General features: G+C 44.7%; 1 protein-coding gene across 1 annotated transcript in view; it reads left to right on the forward strand.

Annotated features, from left to right (window-relative positions):
• CHCHD6 (coiled-coil-helix-coiled-coil-helix domain containing 6) overlaps positions 1-22,645 on the forward strand; it is a 106,061-nt gene that overhangs the window by 25,094 nt on the left and 58,322 nt on the right. Inside the window, exons 5-6 of the mRNA XM_032194332.1 lie at positions 6,847-6,867; positions 11,811-11,894. Coding sequence (XP_032050223.1) covers positions 6,847-6,867; positions 11,811-11,894 — 105 coding nt within the window. The remainder of the gene's footprint in view (positions 1-6,846; positions 6,868-11,810; positions 11,895-22,645) is intronic.

Here is a 22,645-nt window from a genome sequence, read left to right on the forward strand (position 1 = left end):
AGTGTAAATGAGTACAAGTTGTACTCAGCTTCGCTTGATGAAAAGCTGCCAACATGTTTCATTGAAAACCTCATTAAATCACAATTAAATCTATAGGAAAAAATAAGCTGTTACAGTGAACACTTGATTGATGAGATGTATGGTTTCCAGTAAATCAGCTCCTTGCTGTTGGAGCTTGTTGAAGGCTGTGGTGAAATCCCAGCACAGAATTCCCAAAAATCTGTCTAGAGCACTGCAACGTGCCTGTGGGAGATGACCACTGTCTGTGTTTCTGCTGTCCCATGGCCTTGGTTAGGCACAAGTCTCCTTTTCTTCTCTCAAACTCCACCCTCTGTCCATCCTCATTGCTGTTTGGCAAGAGGAGCTCAACCTCTGCTGAATTTAGTGTTGGATTGGGCAGAGTTACCCCAAACACCTGCCTGGAGACTGCACTTGACCAAGCGGCCTGCATAGAGAATGCAGTTGTAGGGCCAGCTCGTAGCAGAGAGTCTAAAAAACCCCAAACCTACCTTGAGAGGTGGGTTTCTTTTTCCTTTCCTTTCAGTGCCTTCAGTGACAAGTCTCCAGCAATATTTGTCAAATCACTTAGCAGTCTGCTTATTTCTAGCCTACTGCACCGGTCAACTTATTTGATCAATAAATCAATCAACGGGTTCTTAAAATTACTTTCATTGACTTTGGAGGTGTAGTGTACAAAAGGAGCTCGCAAAATAAATGATTGCATGTGCTCCAACTGTAATTAGAGAGCAAACAGTGTGGAGATATGTTTGTAAATAGTATCTAGTACAATAAATACAGCAATCTGTCTTTAGGGTTCTGCGATACTCTGAGCTGGATTGACTCTTTCAATTTGCAAACTCATGAAGCATGAATCTTGGCTCTGTCAGGTCATCCGACTGGTATAGTTAGAGCATACAGTATTTTAAAGCTACATTTCAAGCTTCTTGCTTTCGATCAAAAGGTCTAGGAGTAAATACTTTGGTTCCTTAGCATGTGGCATCATGTTCATGCTTCAGGAGCTCCACTGAGAAGGAAACAACATTTTTTTTTTTTTCTTTTTTCCTAAATAAAATTCTTCAAACTGCTTAACTCTTCCTGCTGCACCCGCTCTATACTCTCTTCCTTGCAATAGCAACAACACCTGGCTTGTGATCCTTGCTGCGAGACTAACAGTTACTGCTCCTTTGTAGAGAGAGAATGGTCTCCCCCCTGATTTTTCCAAGCCACCTGCCTAGAGCAAGAGTGTGTTGCATTACCCGGTAAACAGGCATTGAATCAGCACTGAAGCCTTGTAGTTCTTACAAATGTTAAGCACTTGCACAATGTGGAAAACTGCTGTTTGCAAATTGTCCTATCAAATGGAAATCAAAATTTTGCTGGCGGTGACACAGATTTGCAAGTTGCTCTTGATACAATCATGCCCCGGAGGTTGCAATAGAAAAAATAAAGAATTCAGTTTTACAATAGCCTGAAATTCTTGTTGTTGCTGAATCTATACTCTTCTTTTTGCAAATAGTTTCATTGTGATTTACTTGGACTTCATTAAAACATGCAACCTTGCAGCAGCATCTCGGATTTCAGCCTTGTGGGGAGCCAGGAGAACGTGTAGCTGAGAACCAGCACGTTCACTTCCTAAAACACACGGTGGGATGCAAGTGCTTTTGAAGCAAGAATCGGAGTCTCTGGTGGACATTTTGTCTGTAGCTCAAAACCACAATTTAATTGGCAGCCTTTTCATAACACTGACCACGGCCTAGGATGCGGGGAGTGCTGCAGGCCAAGATAGAGATACATTTTCAGAAGTGATTGTAGGGAAATGTAGTGCTGCCTGCTCATCTCTCTACGGTAATCATGGGAATGAGGGAGTCTGCATTGAAGTCCATGCTTTCTGTGGTCCTTTCAGGAGGGCTTTGTAACCCAGTTGATTTATTCTAAATCTTGATTACTCTCTTTCATGCGTATGTCCTGGCAAACTGGGAGGTTGGATTTTACCCCCAGAAAGATACTGACCCTGTAATGCTGCATTAAGTGTGCTTTGTGCATGTCTAGGATGAAGGAGCAGAGAGAACAGGAAAATTCACAAAATCGAAGTGGGTAAAGACGTGTTCTGAGATGTTTGAAAGTCCTGAGTCTTCACCTGCAGAAGGATTCGTAGAGACAGACAGGGGATGCGTGATCGTGACTGAAGGTCTTCAAGAATTTTCTTGCTCAAGCATGTAATTAAGACAGTCTTTGCCTGTATTAAAAAGTGGATTCAGAGTCAACTGAATTTCTCTTAAACTGTGTAGTATTTGAGATAATCTTTTTTTTAAATAAAAAGAAATTAGTTTTCTAATCTCGTGGAAGGAACTCCGGATTCACTGCACTATATTAAACCTGTATCCAGTGGCTGGTGCCTATAAATATCTGTTTTGTTCAGACACAAGTAAAAATTGCATTAGTGTCTGGGAGCATGTGTGGATTGGGAATTCCTTCTGAGCTCACGTGGCTCATGGTTTTTGCTGCTTGGAGGCACGCAGGTTGGTTACTCATGTCGTCTTGATTTCTTTCAAACTAGTGGTTGTGTTTGAAGTAATGTTTGACTGTTTGACTTGGGAGCTAATGTATTTAGTATTTAAGAACCTGGCAAGAGAAAGCTGTATCCCCAAATGCATGCACAGAAATGAGATTGGGATGCAAGCATGCGTAACTGTTATTTCCCCCCGTCTGCACTACCCCTAGAAAGCCATATGCCACCCTTAGGCTGGAATAATGGGAGTCGGTATTAATGATTACGAGCTAGAAATAATCCAGGAAGAGTTGAGTGGCCTTTGATTCTAGCTTTTTGAGAAAATACCTCATTGACTCAGCAGGGTCTGAAAGATGTTCTGGGATAGAAAGTCATAATTAATGGAGAATTTCCTGATGCCCTCCCTTGAGCGTGTTTTTTGGGTGTGTTTTTGGTTAAATTGGTCAGGGACTAGGAGTCTTATGTCTAATAGGCAGAGCAGGGATTTCAGCGAGGACGTAAAAATTTAGAGGGAGTTGTTGACTCACCTGCTACCAGCTCGGAGCATCTTGAGTGTGCATCTCTGGAGAGCCAGCGCTCTGCGAGATTCCTGTAGGCATCGAGTGCCTTGCGTGTTGGCAGCCTACAGAATGAAAGCTCTGTGTGTGTGTATGCGTGTGGAGCAGTGCTGATGGGAAAAGGAGAATGTGGGAATGGGCTGCAGTATTAAAGCAAGCCACGGAAGCAGATGGTTTACTTTGGATTTTATAAAAATAGGTTTCTCTTTATTTTGTTTCAAATGAAAACTATCAACTGTCAGCAACGCAACCTATTTGCAGCAGCGCCGTAAGCATTAGAAGTGCAGTTGTCCCTGAATCATAAAAGGGCAGAGGGTTTTTCTGATACTTCCTACCTCCGTATTTATAGGATTGTGAATGCTCTGTATACATTAGTGGAGCAATTTCATCTCAGCCTTTTCTCAAAACTGATTGCTGTTCAGTTTTGTCTCTTCCTGCTTCCTTTCCTGTGTCACTTGGTTACATCTCTGACTTTCATTACATTTAATAGTGGTACTGCTTCAATTTTCCGCTAAACTGGAGGTGTTTAAGGGTCTGCAGTGGGTACCGAACGTCTAGATAGGTTCTTTAAATTCTTTAATTCCTACCATCATGGAGAAGCTTAGAGCTGGATTATTGCCTTATGGAGAAATGACTCTTTGCTCATTCAGTGATGAAGTCTGGTCATCAAGATGTTAGAATATGTGCTGCAGAGCTCTTCAGATACCGACACGAGCGCAAAGAGTTGTTGCCAGCAGCTGTCTTAGGTTTTGGGCACCTGCTGCCTCTCACTTCTCGCATCTCCCACTCTATCTTCCACTCCCAAAGTTGGCAGTGCCCCTAAAAATATTCTGAATTGAGTTCTTCAGTAGGCGAGCTCCACTAAGCTGGCAGGCTGATTCTCAAGTCATTGGTCACGCCGTAGTGAGGTTAATTATGTGACAGCGTTAGTGTCCGTGGCGAGGACATGGACTTCTGGGGTGAAACTGGTTCCAGTTGGCTTATGGAGGTGTTGCCCTCCTTCAGGCCACTTCTGCACCACGCCAATTCCTTCCACCCACACGGCTGATTGCAGAACTGTATTTTGATGGCTAACCACCTTTCTTACGTCTTCTCCAGACCATGGCAGACGTGGGTGGTGTGGCTGTTACGGCAGGCGTGCGTGGGTGATGCGGTGAATGGGTCTGGGAAGAGGAAGCCCTGCTCATTGTCCGTGCGTGTGAGGTAGCTGTGGCACTGTGTTTGTGATTTCATGGGAAGTCGGACTGTTCATATGTGTGTGGGAAAACATCCCCTGCCTGCAGAATCTGTGCTCAAACGTGAAGTTTTCAGAAGCATGGATGCATTGCTAACATAGTTCCCCTATCCAATCAGAGTCTTTTCCAAGCAGACTGTCTTGTCTTGCGTGTAAATACCGAGGACAGGGGTTGCCAGTTGGACCTTGGGTCCCATTTCCATAACAGCCCTTTACTTCTGGTAAAATCAAAGGGAATATCTTGGTTTGATTTTGCCCTCAAATGATTAAGCTCAATATTTATTCAGCTTCTGGTGAATGCTATCCAGAGGGTTATCTGGAAGGGAAGCTAACCCTTGTTTCAGCAGAAGAGTGCAGGGGTATTAACCAAGGGTGCTAAAAGATGGCTTGTGTCCACGGGAGGGCATCGTAAAACTAGCAAGCCTCAAGCTGGGAGCAGGAAGCGACTTGTGCATGGTTAGGAAGCAAAGAACCCAGATACTGCTAATTTATTGAACAGTTACTTAAACTTTGAAAATATCTGTGTACATGATGTGTCTTTATTTATCAGGGGTGGTAAATGCGGGTCTACTAGAAGATTTTAGCACAGGCTTAAGTAGGTAGCAAAACTGAAGCCAGTAGCCCTCTTGAGATTTTATTTTTGTAATCTATTTTGTTAAGTGTGTGCTTCACTCCATAAGGGTTTTTGTTTGTTTGTTTTGTTTGTTTTTTTGTTTTTTTTTTTTCCTAGGACAGGGTTATACCCTATTGCATCCGTTGCCTTTCAGTGGAGTATATCCATCTATACTCGGGGTAATAATTTTTCTCCCTCATCAAGGGTGGCAAAATGACCACGTTTGGCAGTACCTGCAGAGTAGATGCCCCGTGCTTAGCAAGTATAATTCTCCTCTTGTGTGTTAGAGTTTACAGGGATACAAGAGGGACCACCTCCTGGTGATGGGTTTCTTCTCCCTGCCCTCTTCTCAGTAACTGCCTGGTGCCGCTGAGTCAGTGCCCCGTGATTATTTTGCCATATAAGCACTTGTCTACTAGGTTTGATGGCTTAGGTGTCCCAGGAATAATATGCACATCCAGTGGGGAGCCAGCGGCGTGCATGACCTACCTGCTGGAATAATAATGGCCACCATAAAGAGCCCGCTGTTCTTCCTGCCCATCTGCTGAGGACGGACAGCCTCACGACTGCTAAAATGTAAAAACAACTGAGCGCATCTGTCCCGACTGTAAAAATCAGTGGGAAGAAAAATGTTATTCAAATCAGGCTTTTGTCAAGACCGGTCAGCGGTGACGGGTGAACACCTGCTGTGTGCTGGCTTGCTCGGCCAACGACCTGGTGCCAGTATATCAAACCTGCCTGCGGGAGGGGGGATTGGCTTCCCCTGCTGAACTTTCGGTGTTCGGATCCACCCCTCTCAGCTGTTGCAGAGGATGAGGATGGCCGAGGCACAAAGCGGGTGTCACCTCGCCCCTCAGCTACCTGCGGCGGCCGCTCAGTGCCATGGAAGTGATAACAGATCCCATAAACATATTGTACGCCGCCGTCTGCTCCCTCTGGCACTGAACTGTGACCGAGGGGAAGGTTCCTCCTGCCTTGTCAGCCCCCGTCAAATAAATAATGGGAATAAAGCAGGCCGGCCGTGCTGAAGTTCCCGCTTAGCGAGCGTGCTGCTGATTGAATGGGGCCTGGGGAGGCAGGGCAGGCGCGCAGCCCTTGACAGCAAACGAGAGCTGTGCCTGCCTCGTAAATGCCTTGGCTTCGGGAGGAGGTGTTTATGGGCACGAAACGTTTATCATCCTGTACTTGCCTTGCTGCTGCTGGGTTACTGGGAGAGTAAAAAGGAGTAACAGGTAAATAAGAGGCGGTGCTGCAGCTTGCTTGATCTGCTTGTCTTTTTGCTCAAATGGGCTTGCCAACAGGTGAAGGAGCAGTGGAAGGCAGCGTGGATTTAGCAAAGGGTTTGGGCTGTGCACAAAGTATTTGGTTGCCTACAGAGGGGGATCTGGTTGGAAATCCCACCGGTCAAGTGAGTTGCTGTTCGGAGGCACTCTCTGAAGTTGTCCAGGAAGGATCCCTTGCTATTTGAGCAAACTTTGAGCAAAACGATGCTTGTTCTTGCAGGGAATGTGCAGACGATGCAGTTGTTGGCCGCCTCCTTCCGAGTACGCCCAGCACGGCCCCATTCCCTGGGGTATGCTGTGGGTCCCAGCATCCCTACCAGGGGCAGTGCCTCGCCTGGCTCCCTGGAGCAGCTGCCTCACAGCTGGCTGTGCTTAGCTCCTGCCCTGAAGGGGGATCCTGCAGCAGTCTTTGGGGCTTTTGCTGTGTTTTTATTTGGGGGAACGCGTGCTTTTGTTTCTGCTTTAATAGCACAGTTCCCAACAGGGGACAGCACTGCGCTGTTTAAGATGCTTGTCATTTTTAGGGAACTTTTCTGAACTTGTCATACTAAAAGCTGTATTGTGCAGCAGCAGGCGGCCTCCATAAATCACTGATTTCTCTTTTTCTTCTCTTTCCCTTCTTTTCTCTCTTGCGCTCTCTTTATTCCAAGCCTGCGGATTTGGACGCCTGGGTAAGCTCTCTTTTTTGTCTGGATCTTGCTTATTCCAAGTGTCATGTTGTTACTGTGCGCATACAGATTGTTATTGCTGAGCACAGATGCAGGATTTTATTTTCTGTCATTACATTTTAAAAGGTGTTCAGCTAGAAAATTGCATATTATTTCCTCCATAAAGGTTTTCACTGGTTCCTTTTGTGTAGCTTACAGCTGCTGAAACCAAACTTGATCTGGTGATGTGTGTAGTTGGCTACGAGAGCAGCAGAAACAGGAGGAAATTAAGGTTACACCAGTCCTGCTTTTTGAGGCTTCAAGTCTGCATCTGGGGCCTAAAAACAAAACAAAGAGTCACCTGCCTTCGAGAGAGTGTGAGAGAGGACAGCAAGCAAGCGGTGCCATGGATCCCACGGGGCTGGGATAGCGGCTGCTGACAGCTCCCTGGTAATGGTGATGTTGCTGCTGCTGCAAATGAAGTTGGGTGAACGCTCCCCAAGGCTGCTCGGCCGGCACCAGCTCCCTGGCAAGCTGGGCTGTTGGGTCTCAGGCACGGTGTGTGCAGGCTGCCCTGCTTGTCTCAGCGTTGCCCTTCCAGCCCTGCCCTTCCCCTTAGGCATGGTCAAGGATGAGCCCACTGTCTGGTTTTGGAGGTGGTTCTGTTCTTCAGTGCCTCCCAGCCAATTCCTTTGTCTGCCCTTGGAGCCTTTAATAGTGGTTGGTTTTCTTCCCTGCCACCTGGGCTGCTACCAGGACTGAAGGAGCCCTGGGGAAGTATAAACTGGAAGAATTTGCAGATGGGAAGGTGGCAAGCGGAGGTGCCTGGCCCAAATGTCCCTGCTGTGCTGCTGCAGAGGTGGAGGAAGCTGGTGACTCCTCTCAGCAAAGACAAGGCAAGGTAGAAATAAGGCATCTGCAAGAGCCTTAAGGACCTGTCTTCATCCTTGTAGCTTGTTTCCTTGGATTGCCTCTGACTGATTCTCTGGGCATCATCTCCCTAGTTCATCTGGGACTGGTGGATGTGTTTTGCCAAGAAGATAAATATTTTTGCACTGATCTTGCCAAGAGCTGTGACTTGCTTTTGAGGAAGTTCTTTATAGCTAGAGGTGTGGACCCTTCCCTCTAGCTTGACTCACCCTTTGCAGACAGAGGGTTTTTTTTTTTCCCCTAGTAGTCTTCCCAAATCCCAACAGTATTGCAGAGGGACACGTCCTGAAGGCAGCCATCAGCTGTGGGCTGTGCATTATTCCTCAGAGCCACGTTCCGTGCTGTAACCTGACCCTGCCAAGAAGCCCTTTTAAAGCAGATTTCCTTCTTAGTTTTCACGTTTAACAAAATGATGAGAAGGGCCTACAATTAAAATTAATAAAAATCTGGTGTTATTTCACAGGGGAGAACCAAAGCTCCTCTGTGAGTGAAGCAAAGCTCAGCTCTGGAAGACCCAGGTGCACAGCCTGGTGTATCGCTCAGGATAGGGCTAGGAGCATCTTGCTTTTGTTCCCAGAGAACTAATCAATGATATTTCATTACCTCAGTTAAGAGGCTTGTAAAATATTTCTTTCGGCCTGTCTGTCAGCTAGCAGGCCGGTGCTTGAATTCCTTAGCTGAGCCTGGATGTCAGGCATGGCTTTAAAGAGGTGCCTTCACAGCGAGTTCGAAGTGGGTTACTTGATAAAGGGAGGGGAGGAGGCAGGGAGTCGCGCAGGACTGAGCCCCAGCTCTTTGTCATGGTTCAAAGCGGCACCTACATAACCTGATAAAAAATTTGGGCTCTGAAAAAAAAGTGTAAAGATTAAAAACCAGGAAGAACTTGAAAGAGCCCCCAACCAGCCCCTGTATCCATGCGTATCTATGCCTCTGGAAGCTGTAGTAGTGTGCTTGTAGCCAACCTGCACTATCCTTTTGTAAGAGTGTAATGCTTTTAACTTCTGGCACCGTTACTGAGGATTCTTGGGCATTCCCTAAATAGATCCTATAGCTCGTTTTTGTACAGAGGGAAATTGCCTATTTTATTCATTCTGTTTTGCAAATACTTGGCTGTCCCAAGCTACTCTTCAAAATTTTGGGTGCGTTCCTGTATTCTACAACTAACTACGCTCTGCCTCCATTCCCTCTTTGTTTTGTGTCTTCTCACTCCCAGACACGGCACTGCTGCATTCCGCACTGCAGTTTCTTAGATGTCATCTCCAGACTTCGGTCATCTGCTGCATGTTCAGGCTCAGGTGTTGTTTCAGCAGCGGGGATGAGAAATGCTGCTCTCCGATGTGTGGTTTCCAAACCAGTGTGTTGTCATGCATGTCTTCCCTCTTCATCCCGTTCCCTACTTCTGAAGGCCTTTATGCGAGACATGTGTCTGATGCTTTGTTTGCCACCTGCAATCTCAATCCCCTGTGAAATTATTATCATCTCCATGGCAGCCAGTTCTGCCTGGGACATCACAGGCTTCTGACTTCAGGTAGGGAATAAGAGGCAGGACTAGAGGAACTCTTAATAAATATCCTGTATTCAGACAAAACGTCCCTTGTTGCCTAACCCAGTTTGGAACAGTGAATATTTCAAATGACACATGCTCTGACTGCACCATTCATACTTCAAACACCATCACAAAGTGTACTAAAGTTTCTAGTAATAACAGCTGGGGGGAGAGGGAGACAGACAGCAACTTTCAAGCAGAGATTTCGCTAAATAGAATGTTTCTCAGTGTACTTGAACAGCCTGAAACAGCAGCAGCTCTCAAAACATTTAAAATATGTTTGAGTTGCAAGTAAAAGTCTTCTCTGCTCCCTCTGGTTCATCATGCAATTTAATGGTGATAACGTGGGAGAGATTACCTAGGAAGCAGCGCGGTATCTGTACTGAGCTCTTGCACACCAGCATTGTTACGGGTACTGCTTTCACGCTGCCGGAGAAGTCTGCTGCCTCCGGAGATCAGCACTGCTGCGTAATTCATTTATTCAGACTAAAGAGACTCTTGTGTTTTTAGGAGTTGATCCTTTGACTGTTTTCACCCCGTATTACGCTTCACGCTGAAAGCACCTTCCGCCTGAGTTGTGCCGAAGGAACAATGCTCTGTTACCCTCCTGCCTTTTCCTTAGTTGTTGGCTCCTTAAGGAGATACAAGGCACTTGTTCAGTAATCTGATTTTATGGGTGTTATGCAGAAAAGCAGCCGGAGAATCAGGGTCCTTTGGTTATCCAACAGACCACTCTGCTGCCTTGTGTCTGTTTCATTTCAGTTGAAATTGCTTAGTCCTGTATGGAGGACGGATGGATCTTGGTGCAGAAGAACAGCTCTGTTTCTCTTAGGAGAAAAATGGTAATAATTTTGGCACTTACAAAGTGCCTACTAGCAGTGCCCCCGTTGTTGCTGGGCTCTTTGGAGCTCATCGCTGCCCTGGCCTCCCCCTGCCTGCTGTTGCAGCTGCTTTGCAAGCTGGAGGATGTAGAACAGCTCTGGTTAAACCAAAGCCAGAGATTTTGCCATGGATCAAGCATCTCTGAGAGCAAGGGGATTTATATGTGAGCCTGCAGTGATTGTGCCTCACCCTGGCCCTTTTGGCTGGGATGACAAATGTGAGAACCAAAATGATTTTTTTCCTTTAAAAACAAACTGCCCCCCCAACACCTATTTCATGCGCTCGTACTTTACTCATTTACTCATCAACCATCCCTCGCTGTCTAGCTTAACGTCTCTTCTTAGCCCTATTGTCCAACTGCAGTTCCATCGGCAGGGGAGCAGGAAGGAGGAAACACACGGCAGCTTGCTTTCAGATGGAATTTTTTGCATTAACAGTGGCACAGGAACGTGCCTGTCCCAGCTGCTTTATCGCATCAGACCAGCGTTTTCTGTGACTGTGCCATCATTTAAGGTTAGGAGCAGTGCTGCTGGGACACTGTGTGTTAGCAAGGTGTGTGTTCACATTAACACCAGCCTTATTAGTCAGTTTGAAAGGTCTTCTGTCTGGTGGTAACTTATGAGGCCCCAGAGATCTTGGGGTGGGGTAGAGGAAGAAACACAAGTGCTGTTCCTCTTGCTATTGTTGCTTTTTATTTTTAGGTTTAAAAAGCTTGGGTCGGTTCCATCAATGCCATGCTTTCTTAATGCTCGTTCAGTTTAGGGGTGGGAATGCCGCAAAGTGCTGCCGGCCTTAAAGAGCTGAAAGGCAAAAGCCATTGCTAGAAACACAGCTTGGGGTTTGTTTTTCTTTTAAATGGGCATTGTCTAGATGACGGCAAGGTTAGGCTTTAAGGATGTTTCCATACACCAAGTGTGCCGTTGTGGAACTGCCACACTTAAACCTTGGAAGAATGAAGAGAAATTCTGGCTCCCATCTCCCCTCCAAATCTGCATCACCCAAACAGAGGAGCCCTGGTGTTTGAGCAGAGAGCACATGAAGAGAATACTTAATTGTCGCAGCAGTCTTACATCGGTGTGTAAAAGCACAAGCACGGGCTGTGAGGATGTGTTGCTTACAGAAGTGCTGCTGTAGGCTTGGGTTTGGTGTTTCCGTCGTGATCGTAGGGGTGCGTTATATCTCTAGGAGTTTGCTGACACTCCAAGGAACAAGTGTTGATGAAGTGGAGGATTCGAGGTTTATTTTTAAGGCAATGTGAGGAACGCTGAAGTGCAGCAATAAACATCACGATTCGTGTAACGCGCTTTGCTAAGGTGGACTTCTGAAAAAGATGGTGGCAAAGTCCAGACAAATCACACTTCTATAATTATAGGTTTTCAGTTAAAAAGGAGAAATAAAAACAAGGTAATGAGCTTGAATATGATACTATTTAGAGTGTTTCAGACCCAGAGCACTGAAGGTTTGCAGTTCCACTGGCAGGCATCCTGTACACCTGGCCTGAGCAACGTGGATTTTCTGTGTTCCTTCCAGCCTGCGTCCCATGAGCTTTCCTTGCCCTTGTGCTCTTTAATTGCTTCTTCTACTGATGCTTCTTTGTTCTTCTTCCCAGGCCATGGAGCTGCAAGGCAGGGAGGCAGAGCTGAAGAGGCAAGAAGCCTTCTATAAAGAACAGTTGGCCCGCATTGAGAGGAAGGTAAGGCTACCTTGTCTGTCATTTGTGGCCTCCGAATGCTAACAGGATCAGTTGTACATCTGAGCAGAGAAACAAGAAGCATTGTGCTGAAACCTGGAACTGTTAGCACCCATTATCTGCCCCCCTATTACATAATTAAATAATGAAAAAGCTGTTTAAACTATATGATTTTTTTTAAAGGTTTACGGTAATTCAAACTCTTTTCTTTTTCAGCATACGGTTTAGGTGAAAGCTAGGTTTGCTTTGTTTTTTATTCCTTTTGTTAGAAATCCTTTGCTAAATTAAAAAAAAAAAAATCACAAATCTTGCTATAAATATGAATTAAAGTTGTATTATTAATTTTTCTCTGGGGACCCCAACAGTTCAAACTATGTTGCTGCAGCACACTGCTGCTTGCTGGATAAGCCTCTGAAATGAACATGATTTAAAGAGACACCGTCAAGCATCTTTTAAGCCTGAAATGACCTTTGAAAATCCATTTAGGGATTTGAATCTCTCCCCTAAACGTGGGATTTGCTTCTCAGTTTAATTGTTTACCATGATGAGTTTTTAAAAATTGATGCCTTAAAAATAGGAGCAGCCATGCTGTTCCTTATGAACTAATGTGGTTTTCACTTCCTGGCAAAATGAAATAATGTTGTAAGTAGTCTTTGTTTTTTTTTAATAAATGTGGAAAATAATCTTCTTCAATTTGAAACAATTAGACCTCCTGACAGGGAGTTGCATACATCCGACTTGTAGTTATGTGACTAAAAAGAAATGCAAAGCAATGAACAAGGTGGATCGTAAAGAGACAGAGAAATCAATCAGCTTTACTACCAATATGTGGCATGATGGTGAATATAGAACGCAGGAAAATTACAGATTATAGAAATGGAAGCAAACTGTTGGGATATCTATTCCCCTTCGCCTTCCTTGCTACTGCATGATTGTCCATGCAGCTCTTTTTTAAAGCCAGTGATGCTAAAACATGCCCACGAGCAATTTCACGTGATGCGATTTTGCAACACTTTAATCCGTACAGTTCATTAAAAAATAAACTATTAGAACTACCACTCAGCGTTGCATTCAGATTTTAAATTCTATTTCTAGATAATGGGGATTGTTCAGTGAAATTGCAAACAATCTAGCAGCTATCGTTCTAATTATCACAGTTGTCCATATGTTCATACGCAAAGGGAATTTTTGCAATTTCTTGGTCTCATGCTGTGTGCTTCTATTATATTCTTCTCTCCAGATCTGGTCCCACGAAGCGGAAACCGCAGGGAAAATTTGTATGTGTGTCTGTCCTTTATGGACAGCGGAATGGGGAGAAGTTTGTGTCCAGTCTGCATTGTCATAGTCGTGAAGTCTTTTGTTGCATTTTGCGTTTCCTTTTCAGAGCTGTATCCCTTTTACGGGTAACCTTTCAAACAAGGTGATGGATATTTTAGCGCAGGATCTTCTCGGAGGGGTCAGGTGCTCGGCCATGGTCCTGTTCAAATGGTGGAGGTGCACAGAAACTGCCTCCTAGTTCTTAGGTGTAGAAAAGCAAGGAGATACAAATTACAGGGTTTCTTCCCTCTCTTGAAACACTAGATAGTTTCTGACCCTTAAACACTAGCATTTTGCTGGTAATAAAGTGGAAGAATGCCTTCAACTGTTAGTCTGGATTGGAGTGGGAGGTGGTGGGGGCTAGGAGAGAGAGGAGAGAAATGTACTTGAAACAGTGTAATAAAGCTTAATTGTATTAGTTTTGAAAAAGGTTTTCGATCTCTCTGGATAATTTTATTCCTGTAATGGTTGGAAAGATGGAAAACACAGCGCAGAACAATCTTTTTTATTAGCTGTTGCTTTTATATAATTCTGCTTTTATTTGTTGAATACACGCAGACCTTGACATTTATTTATTTATTTATTCCTTCCACTGTGCAAAAACCTTCCGACTATTATATATAAAAATGTACATATAAACATACATTTATATTTATGGTGTATTTATTAAAGAAAAAAAGTACCGGGGTGAGGTGAGGAGGAGCTCAGCAGTAGCAATTCACTTTCTCTTTTCAGGGGGATGGTTATTTGGAGCATGGCTTGGAGGTGTCGGGCTAGGAGTTAATGGTTGTGATGGCTCAGTGTGGAGTTAAAAAGCCAAAATTTCTCCTCCTAGGAGACTGTCAGAATTCCCCCTCTCCTCACCTTTTCCATAACTTTGTTTTCAAGAACAGAAGTCCTGCAGATTTGTTTGGAAAGGATGCTCAGCACACTTGATGGAGACAACCAAGTACCTTCCTGGTAGGATGCTAAGAACAATAGCATTATGTCCGAGGAGCATTTTTCTTACAACACAGTAGCTGCTGCACTGGATCAGGCAGACTGTTCTTCTTCGTCTGACAGCGGTCAGTTTAAAAGACTTAGCAGGAAGATGCAAATAATCCCCAACCCCCTAAGTAAATTAAAAATAAAAAAAAATAATGCTTGGAGAATGACTTGGAGAAAAGTCTTCCTGAGTGTTGTCAGTCAGAGGCTGACACATGCCCTGCTGCAAAACAGTTTATTTTCATTCAGTATTTTGATTCATTGTAATGGAGCTTGGATTACTGCCAGCACTCTTCTATGTGTCTCAGCCACTTTTTTCTGAACTTGTTTAGCTCTCTGCCTTGATAGCACGTGGCATTATGTGCCACGGGTTAACTACGTACTCTATAAATTCTGTTACCAATTTCAAATACTTTTTGTCATTTTATATGCCTTATGTGAAAGGGAGGATAAAAGGAATTCTCTTCATTATTCATTATCTGTAGATTTCTGTTCTTTTCCCTTCCCATTAAGCTGAGCAGTCCTCACCTTTTTTCAGCCTCCGCTTGTGTATGATTTTTTTCCAGGTTTCTCATTCTACCTGGTTGTCTTTGAGCCCTTTTCCTCTGGCAGTTCTGTCTTTGAGATGTATTGACCAGAATTGAACTCCGTAGTTCCCTAGAATGCAGCAGATTGTGTGAATATGTTATCCCTTTAGTTTGTAATCTCTAAAAGAGTACTGTAATCTACTGGACAGAGCACAGAATTGGAAGCAAAAAACCTCCTCATTTTCTAATAGTTGTTTCTCTTTGGGGAGTTTGAAACAATTACTTAGCCCATCTATCTCAGTTATTCCATCTGCAAGATGGAATAGCTTATAATGGGAGGGCAACGCGTTGTGAAACAGGAAAGCTATAGAAATGCTAAAAAGGCTTTGCCTTTAGTTTTGCATGAGGTGAACTATGGGTGTACCTTATTTCAAAGAGACCTTAAACACGGCTTCTCTAGACAGTCTTTTATTAAAGTTTTCACAGAAAAGGGCATGTATTAAGAAATGATTTCAGCGTTTCAACTTTGGAGTTTTTCTCTACATCTTCTACTGAAGCCCTGGAAAAAGTAAGACGTGGTGCTTTGTCACAGCAAAAATGCCTCTAGTTCCATGTGCTGGTCCTGAGTGGCTAAAAGAGGATGTCCAGGGACTGAGTGCAATTGTGTGTGATACGTGTTCCTCATGCTGCTTCTGACTGTGGTCATTTGTGATTCAGATGTCTGCGTGTTTACTAATCCTAGGTGGGTTGTTTATTTTCTGTAGAGTTGCCTAGTCTCTTGCTCAGTCTGTAGCAAGCAGTTCCCGGCACGGCTCTGTGTTGTGTGAACAATTGCTTCCTTCTGCGTGTTTTGAACCAGAAAGCTTGAACCTGTTAATTTCGTTTGATGTCCTTTCTTCATGACAGCTGGATCAGTGACAGTAAGTCCTCTTCTCCTTCCTGCCTCATGGTTTTGTAGATCTCTGCCGTATCTTCTGATGCCTTCTCCAGTTGGGCTGAAAGGTTCTGGCTTCTTAGTTGCTCCCTATGGAAGTCTTACCATACTTTAATCATCCTGGCTGCTCATGTATGAAACTTTTCCACGTCTACTTAATCCTTTCTGAGAGGTGGGAACCAGAACTGCATGCGCCGTGGTCAAGATACAAGTGAACCATAAATTTATATGGTAGCCTTTTGAGAATTGTTATTCTGTTCTGCTGCTTTCTTATGGGGTGCCTAATGCTTGATTTGCATTTCTGACTTCTGTTGAGTAAATGCTGAACACTGCTCCTAGCAGCACTCGGCTCTTCTGAGTGCATGAAGCAGCTGTCCTAGGATTGAACCCAGACTGGCGTTCATTGTTGGGAGATATTCTCCTCAATCCACCTTTATTTAGGGTGGACTTTTTATGTATCAGATTGTCAGGGATTGTAGGTGTGTGAAGGGCTGTTAGATTTAGTTTTGCTTGCAGTGGATGCTTTTTAAATCTCTTTTCTCTTTTTAAAAAACAAACAAATGCGATTTTTATTGAATAAATACTTTGCAGATGATCGGGATACTGGTGTGCTCTTGATCTTCCATGATAGTTGATTGTAGTTGTGGGTTTCAGTCTCTTGGGTTGCTTGGAATTTTTTGTTTTGGAGTGCCTGAAGTATTTTGGTAACTGGGAAAATTGCAGGAAATGGATCCTTTGAACCGACCATTTCTTACGTGACTGTGTAATTGGCAGAGTTTGAAGCTGATGATGCAGACATTCCCTTCCAGGCTGATATTTCCAGTTTGGCTCTCTTAATCTCCAGTAAGTAATGCAGTAATGAGACCTGCGTAATTTGGTAGAAGTGGTTAAACTTCTAACTCTAATTTGTCAGAGTGATTTTACATATCATCCATGTAATCTGGGGTTGTTTCACAAAACGTGGGTCTTGTCTCAACTGCTCCAAAGGCGGCTTTGTACTGTGGAGTCCCTCTGGGTAGAAGGGATGAGAGCTGGGCCTGGCTCTCAGAAAGGAGAACCTTAGAAACATGCACCTGGAGAAGCTTAAGCTGACGTGGCTTCATGCATATGTTACTGAGAAGCACGGTCAGGAAGGAGGTGAAAGGAGCTCGGTAGCACTGGTTAGCATACGTACTGCTGAGAGCTGGTGTTTGTATTCGGGATGCTGGGTATTTGTGGCCCTGCCATCTCCTAATGGTAGAAACATCCTTAAAGTACAGTCAGAAGGAAATGCAGGTACCAGGAGATTTCACTTAGCCTATTAGTTTTATGTGTTCTCCCAGATAAATACGTTTGATTTGTTTTGCTGTTTGGCCTCTTACTCGCTTTAACCTCACAAAAGGTAAGGGTGGTGCTACACTACTGAAAAACCCGGGTAGCTCTCTGGAGCCGCGTAAAACAGCAAAGAGGCTGGAGGTAATCTCGGCAGATGAAGTGGAACTCCGTGCTATAAATTGATGTCTCTTCTTTGTTTGGATTTTCCTAAGCTCCAGCTCCCACGTTATCTTTTATTATGTGGCTGTGGACTACTGTGAGCAGTGGGTACATTAATATGCAACGTTTTCTGCTCGTAGCTTTTCAGAGCAGTCCGTAGCAGAGGCATTCACAAGATGTAGCGTATTTATGCAAGGGGGAAAGGAATGCATTAAACAAATACAATTTTTTATTAATAAGGTAGACTGCACCTCTTTCTCTGCACAGCTTCACAAATCTTGTAATTTTGTCTGTAGTGCTCACCTTGTTTGTTTTGTTTAAATTAATCTCCTTTTGCCCTTCCACTTAGCATTTAATTCGCGTTTGGAAGGCGTTTAACGTGCATGAAGAATGGGAGGAGGTGAGCTTATCAAAATAAGCTTGTTGCTGTTGGCCTTGGTGCTTGTTCTTGGAGCAGTTTCCCACTTCAGATGCACCAGGGCCACCCCTGTGTGCGAGTCCCCTGTCACTTCTGTGCCTTTTGGCCAGCAACTCCTCTCAATGAACATCCTGCCAGAGAAAGTGACAGTACCCTGAGGGGAGGGGAAAAAAACCTTCCAGGATGATCTGTCCATATGGGTTCTTCACGATCGATTTTCAGCCTGTTCTGTGGGGCTGAACAAACTGATGGCCCTTGGCAAAGCTGGCAGGGGGGTGTCTGTTGAAGGGCACAGGGAATCCAATCCGTTCCTCAGTTGGGATCCCCGGATGCGTTTGTATCCACAAGACCTGAAGAGCGCACACCTGGTTTGAAACAGAAAGCAGCATTAAGGTGTCAGTCTTCAGCTGGGCCCCTTGCCCTCTCGGTGGGAGTTGAAGATTCAGAGCCCTTTTCGAAAGGAGATGATATGTCTTGGCAGGTGTCACCTGCCAAAACACCACTTATTTTCTCAATAAAATGGCCTGTAACTTCTTAGGGTTGCACCTGAGCTGTTGCTGTTCGGAAGTAGTTCTTGTCCCCTCCTTTGTAACTGAGTCTTACAGAATTTACAATTTCTGTTGTTTTTTTTTTTAACCCAATTTGTTGAAATTTCATCTCAGGCCCTGCTACAAACCCTTCCTCCCGCTAAAACCGCAGTTTTATGTGAACCTGCAACAGCTGCGATCCAAAAAAGCAGTTTGCCTTTCAGGCCAGTGGAGCAATGTAGCGAAGCACCCAGTTCATCGAACTGTTGATTTCATCTTCTGAGCACAAGAAGGATAATCCCCGGTATAGTTTGCTGAAGTGTTTGCTGATAAGATCCTTCCTAATCATCCAGATCACTTCCCGGTGCTCAGGCTGTCTGTCTGAGGCTGTGACGTTCCCTTTCAGGTGGCGGTGGCTCTAGCAGTCTCTCGGGGCACAGCCTTTGGTCCTTAGAGAAAGAATATACTTGGGAGATTTTGTCCTGTTTGTGAGTTAAATTTCCAAGCAGGAACAAAATGGGAAAAAAAAGAACGAACATGGAATCGTCTGAACCACTCTTGACCCCCATCCTCTTCCTCTTTTCACTTATTCACAGACATTAACTGTCATACAGGGTAGGAGGAGGGCACACAGCATCCATCCTGAATTCCCCCTTTCCCCTGGCGTCTGCTAGGGCTGAAGAGCACGGTGAGGAGCTGCCTCTCCGTCGCTGCCTGCAGGGAGAGGTCTCGTTGCTGTCGCCACTGGCCAACGTGTGAGCTGACTTGGGTACCCTGTGCTCCATCCAGCCCTTTAATGCTTGTTTTGCTGAAAGCTTGTAAAGTTTAATAGTTAATATACCTCGGTACACCAGCTTTCAGAGATCAGATAAATTGATTGGTAATTTGATGAGCTCAAAGAACATCTATAATAGGGTAAATAAAATGTGTTAGATGTCAGCGCTGCCTCTCTGCCTTCTCTGCAGCGTGCGCGCTCTCTCTTCAATATGTGTTGACTGATGTACAGTACATTACATCAAATTACGAGCAGCCTCTATGCAAACAGCAACTAAGTGTTTGCTTCCTTTTCAGTCTCCACGATTAGTGGAGAGATGCATTTGCAGTCTGCGTGCTGAAGGGTGAACTGTCAGAGCCTCACGGGTGATTTTGTTTCCCTGGCATTTCGAGTACCTTTGCAGAGGGAGAATGATGCTTATGGGCTGCTTCATCTTGAAGGAATCCATCCTCAGGCTCGACTTGTGAAATAAATGTGGCAACGTGTGGTTTGAACTTAGTGTCTTAACACTGAATTTAGCAGCTGAATTTAGATAACAATCTGGTATCTGGTCTCATCAGTGTATCACTATGAAGACTTGTTAAAGGCAGAACAAAAAGACCTAGAATGTAATCTTGCCTCTTTGTTAGAACCGAGCACCAGAGCGTGTGTCCAGTCTGGTCCAAAAAGAGCAAAACAAGCCTTGATTTTGTCTTCTCTTTGGAAGCTTTGTCCATTACCTGACATTTCTGATACCACCCCCCATTTATATTCACCCCACTTTTCCCTTCATTCATTTGTTTGCTTATTGCCTATTAGCATAGACTTCTGTTTTGTCTTTTTGTTGTTGATGAGCTTGTTTATTAGCAGAAAGGTATTTATAAATGCGTGTACATACAGGGCTCACTATTAGCAGTGAAGACAGAGCTACTTTCTGGTGGGAAGCAGGGCGCACATGCGCACACACACGCGCTCTCTCAGCTATTTTTTACTGTGGTGTAGTTGTACCCTAGCACCAAGTACATTATCCTGCTGCAATAAATACCAGTGCTGCCTGTTATTTCTGTGTAATTGGCCAACCAGTGTACAATTAATTTTTGGCCCTGTTACTGCAGTATTGGCTACTTTATGAAACTGTGGAGAGTTAGCACAGTGAATTGATTAAATATGTTCCAGACCTTAGGCTGGAGTCTGTGTGTCTGCTGGGATTTGGATGATTGAAGCTTGCGTTCCTCTTGGGACATTCCGGATTTAGACTTGGTCTTGGAAATTGTTTCAGGTAGACAAAACTTCCCTGTGTGCGGAATCTGCTTGTATGAGACCCTGACTTTGGGGAATGTGAGATTTCTGTTTCAGCCCGCGGTGTGCCTTCTGCGTGTGGCAGGAAAAAGGGCATCGATATTGAGACCGAGGCCTGGGTCCCTTTTGAAAATGTCCACGAAATTCTAGCTTTGCCCTTATGGAATACGCTTTCGTCATGTTGCTGGAAAACGAAGCTAATAATTAATCTGAAAATTGGGTAGACTCCACAGAACATCTCAAATTTGTGCTGAATTAAGCAGTCCAGAGATGGAGCTTTAAAAAGGGACTACTCTGCATTTACAGTGGCTGTACCTCCTGAAGTGAGGGTGTTTAGTGGTTTACCGTGGGTGTGTTAAATACATGTTTCATGACAGCCCAGGGCCTCTTCTCCGAAGGTTTTCCCCCATCTGTCAGTCATTTTAGAGAAACATACAAATAAGAGCTATTCCAGTTTCTTGAACATATAATGCTCGTTCCCAGAATGACTCATAAGGAGCTTGTAAATAACATGTTTTAATGTTCTGAAATATACGGGCACCGTCAGGCTCACTGTGAGGTCTTGAACCGCTACAACTTGTATTTGTTTTGCCTGTCTCAGTCTCCAGACCCCGGGATGATGTCTGCTGGGTTCCTTTTGCATGCTTGTTTTGGGGGATTAGCTGCTTGTTTCACTACCCATTCTGCTGTCCCCAAATGATTCCCATCTCCTTTTACCATTAAACACCTTGACTTGAATGAGGATTACCTGAGTCACCCATTTGCAGTCTACCCCCATTATAAATAAATCCAAACTGACGACTGATTTTGTTTTATTTTTTTGAAGATAAACATGTCTTAGACACCCATGTGCGGAGTCCAACCCCGACGAGTGCTGAGAGGGGAGTTTTGTCCCGTTACGTGCCCACCAGTAGCCACCAGGTAGAAGAAGCTGCCCTGCACGGGGGGTAACCACAGGGAGAAGCGAGGGCCAGAAAATGTTGGGTGGCCACTTCTCCCCTGTCCATCTGCAAGAGGCAGCGGGGGGGCGAGAGACAGGAGAAGTAAATGCAGGAGCTGAGATAAAACCCTCAGCCCTGATTTAAGGAGACTTGTAATAAGTAGGTCATTTTATGAGAAGAGCTAGCTTTGCTTTTCCTTCCCAATTACTGCATTTCAGGTCTTTTCATAAGGAAAAAAGGCTTAATTCCTCCTCCCTCCTCTTCCCTCCCCATTCTTCTCAACAGAAGCCACATTTTTGCTTATATAACTCCAAGCTGCAATGTTGCTGGGAGCTCGCATGCCTGGGTCAGTCCTGGAGTGCCTGGATTTTCTTCCCCTGGAGATGTCTCATGATGTATTGGCTGGTATACAGAAATCATCTAATTTGCCCTGACATGCAGCAAGCCTTGAACTGGCTGGGCCGTGGTTTCTGAACCAGGGAAGAAGACTCATGTAAGGCTGTATGAAACTGCTGTGTCGTGTCCTCGCCCGGGCCTGTGTATGAATCGAGAACCTTCAGCTGCTCTCCACAGCCATTATTTTTAAACTTTCATTTTCATGGCAGCTATGTATACCATAAAATTTCCTTTGGCCTCTCAGGGGATTAAGAACAGCACGGGAGGCCTTTCACCTTTAGGTCATTCCTTCAGACACTGCTCCCATCGGCAGCAGCAAAAAGCCATTATCCTGAGGGCTAATCAGTCATTTGGGTGGCACCGAGATAATAACTCTTCTTCCAGTTAGAGGCAAGTTTTTGTTGCAGCAAGGGAAAAAAAGTCCTGGCTGTTGGTCTCTGTGATAGGCAGCACATGTCCCAGTAAGGAATACCGAGGTTGTCCTTGTGAGGTGAAACTAGGATGGGGCTGGGTTGGAAGTGTGTGAGCGTTTGCTCTGTGGGGAGAGGATTTTGCTTCAGGTCTGCAGTGTTTGTGTTGGTTTATTGTTTTCTTCATGTTAATCTCCAGCAAAAGTATAGTCGTGTCCCCTCTTAATGTTCCTGTTACCTGATTTCTAGGCTCAAGCCACCCCCAGGTGACGGGTCAGGATGCTCTTGGTCAATAGTTATAGGGGAAAAAAAAAAAAGTATTTTGTTTATGAGCCTGAAAAATCCACTTACAGCACCGTTTCCCAAGCCTTTTCCTATAATACCCTTTATCAGCTATGGCAACAAACCCCAATTAATACAGATGTTTATGCCAAAATAATTCTTTGGGAGCTTTGAGCTTCCTTTCATTGCTGCCTCATTTAGGCCCCAAGACCAAGCCCGGTGCAGTTTGCATGCGGGACACCTTGCTGTGAGAGATCCTTCAGGGCTTAGGTTTGGAGAGCAGATTTAGCTTAAGTCTGGGATGCTTTTCTGGTGTCAAGTCAATAAATGATTATTCCTATTATTCTGTGCTGGGCCAAAAGTGAGAAATGCCTCGATCCCGTCCCTCCGCCCGGACTCTGCACTGGGCAGTTCGAGGCTGGTGGTGCCCAAATGGTGTTCGAGGCTGGAGGAGATGTTGTACCAGGGCTGTGGCAGCCTCTGGCTGGGAGG

The sequence above is a fragment of the Aythya fuligula genome, chromosome 10 (genome assembly GCF_009819795.1).
Source record: "Aythya fuligula isolate bAytFul2 chromosome 10, bAytFul2.pri, whole genome shotgun sequence".
In the NCBI taxonomy this organism is placed as follows: domain Eukaryota; kingdom Metazoa; phylum Chordata; class Aves; order Anseriformes; family Anatidae; genus Aythya; species Aythya fuligula.